General features: G+C 38.7%; 1 protein-coding gene across 2 annotated transcripts in view; it reads left to right on the forward strand.

Moving 5' to 3' along the window:
- The window catches only part of dusp12 (dual specificity phosphatase 12), a 17940-nt gene extending 15043 nt beyond the window's left edge, over positions 1 to 2897 (forward strand). For both annotated transcript variants that reach the window (XM_043699590.1, XM_043699589.1), the window contains exon 6: positions 2653 to 2897. In XM_043699590.1, the coding sequence (XP_043555525.1) occupies positions 2653 to 2814 (162 nt within the window). In that variant the 3' untranslated portion in view covers positions 2815 to 2897. The remainder of the gene's footprint in view (positions 1 to 2652) is intronic.
- The last annotated feature ends 4458 nt before the right edge of the window (positions 2898 to 7355 follow it).

Here is a 7355-nt window from a genome sequence, read left to right on the forward strand (position 1 = left end):
ACCTCCAACCCCGTCCAACAATGCACCCTTTCCCTGACTGCCCCCCCAACACAGTCTTCCCCCAAATAGCACATGCACACGCAGCCACGCACACAACATTTTGCTGCAACTTTTTGACAGGTTTTACCTTTGCCCTGTACAGGACAATGTTGGAGAGATTATCTGGGGGATGAGGGTTTAGGATACACGCCTGTATAGAACTCCAGGGAAAGTGTGGGGAGAGAGAGGGGGAGGGTGGCAGATCAGTCATTTGAGACTGTGCCTGGGCTCCCATCAGTTCAGGACTGTTCTCTGAAGCATTTCAGTAAGCCGAGTCCACTTTTAATCACTGTAAGCAAAAGACGTAATCAGTGTTGGAAATAATGTTTCTATCGGGACCTCGAGATTTCCTTCAGGTAATCCGATATTTGGATAATTGATATTCGGATAATCGAGGTTCCTTTGTATTTTCCTGCATTGAAGCTAGGTCAAGACTTGCAGTAAATTAATAAAAATAAATATGACAACTTGAACTAAGTGAAATAAAAACAGCAGCAGCTTGTATTTACATAATGTCTTCACCGTAATAAAATACCTCAAGATAGTTCACAGTGTGCTATGAAATAGAATTTAGTGCAAAATCGCATATAAAGACGTTAGGGAAAATCACCAAAAGCTTTGAGTACTTTTTACGGAACATACTAAAGGAAAATCAAGCAGAGGTCCATGAAGGAAATTCCAGAGCTTAGGACTTTGGCACAACCAGCATTGGTGGAGCAGTTAAAATTGGTGGTGCTTAAGAGACTAAAATTAGATCAGCAATGGATCTTAAGAGTGTTGTAAGCTAGAGGAGCTCACAAAGGTAGGGAGTGAGAAATTTGAGGGATTTGGAATTTTAAAATCGAGATATTGCTAAACTAGTAGCCAGGGTACGTCAGTGAGTTTAGGGCAGCAGGTACATGGGGATTACTGGACAAATGTCCTCCTAACTTCGCTGCTTGATTTTATTAGCTCTGATGAAGGGTCACTGGACATGAAACATTAACTCTGTCTTCTTTCTGCAAATGCTGCCAAGCCTGCTGAATTTCTCCAGCAATTTCTGTTTTTGTGATGATTTACAAAGTTTTTCTTTTGTTTTATTTTACTCCGTGAATAATCTTGGACTATTTACTATGTCAGAATAGCATTTATATAGCATTTTCTGAGATGCTGTATTAGTTTCAAACCTTCCATGTTTTCCTGCTGACTTCACACCCTTTTTCCTGTTGTGTACCTCAAGCTTCCTTCCAACCTATACATACCTGGCCTTTGCCTTCTGACAGCCCTAAAGCTGGGCCTAAATTTCCCATATGACAGGTCAGTAATATTATGATGTGATGGTGCTGGTGTTGGACTGGGGTAGACAAGTTCAGAAGTCACATGACACCAGGTTATAGTCCAACAGGTTTAGTTGAAATCACAAGCTTTTAGTGTGCTACTCCTTCGTCAGGCAAAGAGTTCAGCACTGCAAAGGCTTGTGATTTCAAATAAACCTGTTGGACAATAACCTGGTGTCATGTGACTTCTGACCCAACGGATAGTATGGTGGAGGGACAGCAGTTGACCTTTGTGGGTTCTGCTTTCCCTGATCTTGAGGAAACTAGAATGATGTTGCTGAATGACTTCCTTCTTGCCAATAAAGGATTGGGAAGAACAACAGTCGAGTGAAAGGAAATTTAAAATTGGTGTTTTGCGTTAAGGTTTGAGAACCAGACATGTTTGAAAGAGATCAGCGGTAATCGAAAGTGGAAACAGCCAAATGTACTGAGTCCTCATCGTTTTAAAAATGTTTAAAAGTAGCTTGTCCCTTGAAATTTTGTTTTCTTTTTTAGATAAATTGTTATTATGTATCAATAATGGTGGCAAAAATGGTATCCTTGCAATAAAATTATATTTATGCTTTCTGTCAAAGAGTGACTATCTCTGTTTTTAAATTCATTTGTGGCATGTGGGTGTTTCTGACTGAACCAACATTTATTGCCCATCCCAAGTTGCCCTTGAGAAGGCAGTGGTGAGCTGCCTTGAACTGCTGCAGACCATGTACTGTATGTTGACCCACAATACCATTAGGGAGGGAATTCCAGGGTTGTGACCCAGCAACAGTGAAGGAATGGTGATAGGTTTCCAAGTCACGATGGTGAGTGGTTTGGAGGGGATCTTGCAAGTGGTATTGTTCCCATGTATCTGTGGTCCTTGTCCATTTGGATGGAAATGGTTGTGGAAGGTGCTGTCAAAGGATCTTTGGTGAATTTCTGCCATGCATCTTGTAGATATTACGCACTGCTGCTACAGAGCATCATGGTGGAGGGAGTGGATGCTTGTGAATGTTGTATCAGTCAAGCCGGCTGCTTTGTCCTGGATGGTGTCAAGCTTCTTAAGGGTTGCTAGAACTACATTCATACAGGCAATGAGGGAATAGTCTCTTACACTGATGACTTCTGCCTTGTAGCTGGTGAATGTGCTTTGGGGAGTTTTGGGGGTGAGTTGCTTGATGCAGTATTCTTAGTTCCTGGTCTGCTGTTGTAGCCATTATATTTTACTGAGCATTACTTGTTTCGTTCTGTTTGAAATGATTTATAAAATAAGCATGAGTTACTCTTTGCATTTCTTTTCAATATTTGATCTTTTTTCCAGATACTTTGCCCGAAGTGCAGATCTAAGTTAGGATCTTTCAACTGGTATGGTGATCAGTGTTCCTGTGGTCGTTGGGTAACCCCTGCCTTCCAGATTCACAAGAATCGTGTTGATGAAGTGAAGCATTTAAGTTTCTCCAATGTGAAAAATGTCAGTAGTTGAATAATACTTTCATGTAAGTGTTGAAAAACTGGATTATCTGATCAGCTACGAAAGCAGAATAAACTTTTATCATCACTCCTTAATCTAACTTGTAATATACGATATGTGAAGGATAGATGGTGGTGTTTACTTAATTTATCCATTTTATATATGTATTTCAAAAATTGTCAAACTATGTACATTATATTGGGAAACAGTTTATCAGAAATGATCTAAAAAATCTTTAAAGTAGCTATAATCTGTTACAACCCCTGACAAATAATCAATGATCAAGATTTAGTTTCCAAAGGGTGAAATTTTCTTAAGTCACAGTTGAGCTATAAAGAGCAATGATAGCCAGATTTTGCAATCAAAATGACAATAAGGCTGTCTGGATTCAACACACGTGGAGCTAACTGCAAAACTCAATCTAAGTTAAGCTAGTCCACCAGAAGCTGTGTTCCACCAGTACTTTGCCAAGATACTGATCATTAATAACGTTGTAACAACCTAAAGATTGGTGTACTTATCCAGTAAATATACCAGAAAAAGTGGTGCATGCAGGTTGTAAGTTCATTTTTAAAAGCATAAGAACTCTGAAGTAAGGCTAAACATCATCTCTGACGTGGATCCTTTTAATTTTAGACGGGTGAAATTTAATTTCTTTCTAATGTAATTATATTTGTCTTTGACTTATTTATCACTGTCTCAATCCCAAGCTTTTTCCACCACTATCATTATTTCTTCACTGTTTCAAATGAATTAAATGTTCTCATTCATACTTTAGACACTGCATATTTACCTGCTTCCTAATCTATGTCTGGTCCATGAAAGTTCCCTGCCTGACCTGAGTTTAAAGCCAATGTGTTGATGCATAGTAACGAGCCAAAATGGCTGCCCTGTGACCCACTATTCATCTACATGGAAAGAGGATTGATTTTTTGAGGTCCTCTAGGCAAATGATCTCATAGAAGTTCATGGTGTTAGTTTTAAATGTCTGTACCCATTGGTCCAACGCAGGCTGTTTAAGCCATTCAAAGTCTATAGTTATGTGCTTTGTCAGGTAGAGTAGAGGAGGTGAGTATTAATTAAACAGAGAAAGACTGCAGGTAGTTGCAGCACAGACGGATTTCTGAGTCCTTATGCAAAAGTTGCAAAACGAAAGAGTCCACGTTCAGGGGATGCTAAGACTTTATTTCAAAATCAACAGAGTATAAAAATAGGGAAGTTTTCCTGAAATTATGCAAAGCAGTAGTCAGCCCACCGATGGAATGTGAACAGTTTTACCACCTTTACTAAAGAAAGATACAATGGCATTAGAAGCAGCCCTGAGAAGGTTCACAATGTTGATCTGGGCATGGAAGGTTTATCTTACAAGGCAGGCTGAGTAGTTTGGACCTGTCCTTTTTAAAAAATTTTATTCATCTTGTGAGATATGGGTGTCGCCGGCTAAGCCAATGTTTATTACCCATCTCTGGTTGTCCTTGAGAAGGTGGTTAGTGAGCTGCCTTCTTGTACTGCTGCAGTCCACCTGCTGTGGGTTGACCCACAATGCCATTAGGGAGGGAATTCCAGGAAATTATCAAAGCGACTATGAAGGAACAACAATATATTTCCATGTCAGGATGATGAGTGACTTGGAGGAGAACTTGAAGACGGTGGTGTTCCCATATATCTGCTGCCCTTGTCCTTTGAGATGGAAGTGGTCATGTGTTTGGAAGGTGCTGTCTGAAGATCTTTGTGAATTTGAAATTCAGTGGAGTTTGGAAGAAAGAGAAGCAACCTTATTGATATCCACAAGTTCCTTAGGGTCTTGGTAGAGTAGTTGTGGAGATCGTTGTCAAAAGGTGAGGAGCTGGAAAAGCATAGCCAGTCAGGCAGGCAGCACCTGAAGAGCAGGAAAGTCGATGTTTCAAACATAAGCTCTTCAGGAATTCCTGATGAAAAGCTTATGCTTGAAACATCGATGTCCTGCTCCTCGGATGCTGCCTGACCGGCTGTACTTTTCTAGCACTACACTTTTTGACAAAGGTCTTCAGCATCTGCAGTCCTCTCTTTCTCCCAGGTGTGGAGATGTTGCCCATGTAGGAGAGTCTAGGACCAGAGTAAGATTGCCCAGTTATGTCGGAGATGTACAGGAATATCTTTTCTCTGAAACTATTTACTGAAGAGGGCTATTGAGGCTGGAATTTTAAGTTAATTCAAGGCTGAGACAGATTTTTAATCTGGAAGGGAATCAAAGATTATGGGGAAAAGGCAGCGTTGAGGGTTATCAGATCAGACATGATCTCATTAAATAACAGAGTAGACTAAATGGGCCGAATGGCCGACTGCTACCTCTACGTCTTATAGTCTTCTCCTCCACACTATATAATAAAAATGAAAAAGTTTGGGTCTATATAGTACATTTCCAGACCTCAGATTGGTTGCAAAGTGATTTGCAACCAATGAAGTACTTTTAAAGTGTAGACAGAGTTTGGAAAAGCTGCAGCTAATTCATCAAATTTCCAAAGAAATAATGACCAAATGGGAAGTTGGTTGAAGGATATAGACCAGATATAGTAAGAACTCCCGTGGTCCTCGAGGTCTTTTACATCACCTTGAGAATACAGACAACATGTTGATTTAACAATACATTTGAAAGCTGGCATCCCCTGCACTGCAACAGTCTCTCTACTAAACTGCAGTGTTAGCTTACATTATGTGCTGAATTAGAATTTGAACCCACAACCATCTGACCCAAAGGCAAAACTGCTAGAACTGAGACAATACTGACTCTTGATGCCAAGTCGTTTTAATGTTTAGTCAGTAGGAGACGCATTTCACATGACAAAAATAACCAAAAAAGCATCGTATATTAAGCACACCTCTCATAATGCTTTTGAAATCTCTGAACTGATAGATGCAGATAGTATTGTATATTCTCCCTAAAATGGTTATTCATTATTCTGATGAAATACCTGTATTCATCATTGTGTTGTTTTACATTGAACGATTAATGAAAATCAAAATAATCCTTCGTAGAGATGGTGTATTATAGGAACAATGCAGATTGATGAATTTTTTAAGGAAAGTTATCATTAGCATGTAGTGTATTTGTATTTGCATTTAGTACCATGGGATAACCAGAGTTATGTGAAATTTCTGCTACTTTGCCTTGTTACAGCTTACAGTAATAATGGATATGAAAGAATATAAAGTTGAAATCTGGAAGAATGAATAGTAATCATAATGAGTGCCTAGTGGTATTATTGCTGGACTGTTAATCCAGAGACCCAGATAATGTTCTGGGGACCCGGGTTCAAATCCGACCATGCATTATTCTTCAATGTAAAAAAAAAGAAACATCTGGAATTAAGAGTCTCATGATGACCACGAGTCCATTGTTGATTTTGGAAAAATCCAGCTGGTTCACTTAAGCCCTTTAAGGAAGGAAATTGCCATCCTTACCTGGTTTGGCCTACATGTGACTCCAGAACAACCCCACGACAATGTGATTGATTCTTGACTGCTCACTGGGTAGTTAGGAATGAGCTGCATTGCCAGCAACACCCTCTTCCCATGATGGAATAAGAAAAAATAGGTTTAAAGACCAATCCATTTGAAAATGTATTCTGTTGCGTTTGACACATTTCAAAGTACTTCACTAAAATGTCCTGAGCATTTTACTGGATCCATAAATTATCATTCAAGATTAGGATGCTACAATTTCTGCACCAATAGAAGGTTTAGTTTTAAAGTATCATGTATATGTTCTTGTAATTGGTTCTATAAAATCCTTTTATTTCAGTTTTCAACAGTACAAGTTCATGACTTTTTTTAAACGAGGAAGAGTTGTCAATCTTCAAGATAGGTTTTGATAATTTTTCTGTGATACTTAATCAGCTTATCAGTCCCAGTGTTTACTTTCTTGTAATGTCTTGGCTCTTTGTTAAGCTTTCATACTCAACTCCCTTACTTGTGCTGACGCCAATTTAACCAAAGGGGGGGAGAGAGAGCTGTTGAATTACTAATTCACCAAATTGAACACCTGATGATATCAAGATACGTTGGAATCAAGGAATACTTTGACTTTTAGTGTTATCATAAGTGACTTCCCCAGATCATTTTTCCACTGCAGTGTTGTAGGAAACTTGGAGGTTAAAAATGTTTAGCAAGGGAACGAATGATTATAAATTAACAAATATGTTTTTAAGAAGTCATTTAATGTATCCAGAGGCAACTTTTGATTTGTAGACTAATGTTCAGCAATGCCTAACAAATGGAATTCAATTGCACTTTCAAAATATGCAAGTGAAACAGTATTATTGAATCATTATAACTTGAATGATCCAGACATCCTCATTCAATGGAAAATGAAGAAAATGCAGTTTTAATTCCATAAATGTTTACTTCATGAACGAACTTTAGAGGCCTTGCTGATTTTTCATTATTTTTATTTTATCAATTTTGGTTTGGAGCTATAAGTTAAAAATGACTTTTGAGCTGTAGGGTAACAGCTTGTGTTCAAAGGAAAACAGACCAAATGAAATTTTGTTTCTTCATGAGGCCAGTCCTGAAGT

The sequence above is a fragment of the Chiloscyllium plagiosum genome, chromosome 11, assembly GCF_004010195.1.
Source record: "Chiloscyllium plagiosum isolate BGI_BamShark_2017 chromosome 11, ASM401019v2, whole genome shotgun sequence".
NCBI lineage: Eukaryota > Metazoa > Chordata > Chondrichthyes > Orectolobiformes > Hemiscylliidae > Chiloscyllium > Chiloscyllium plagiosum.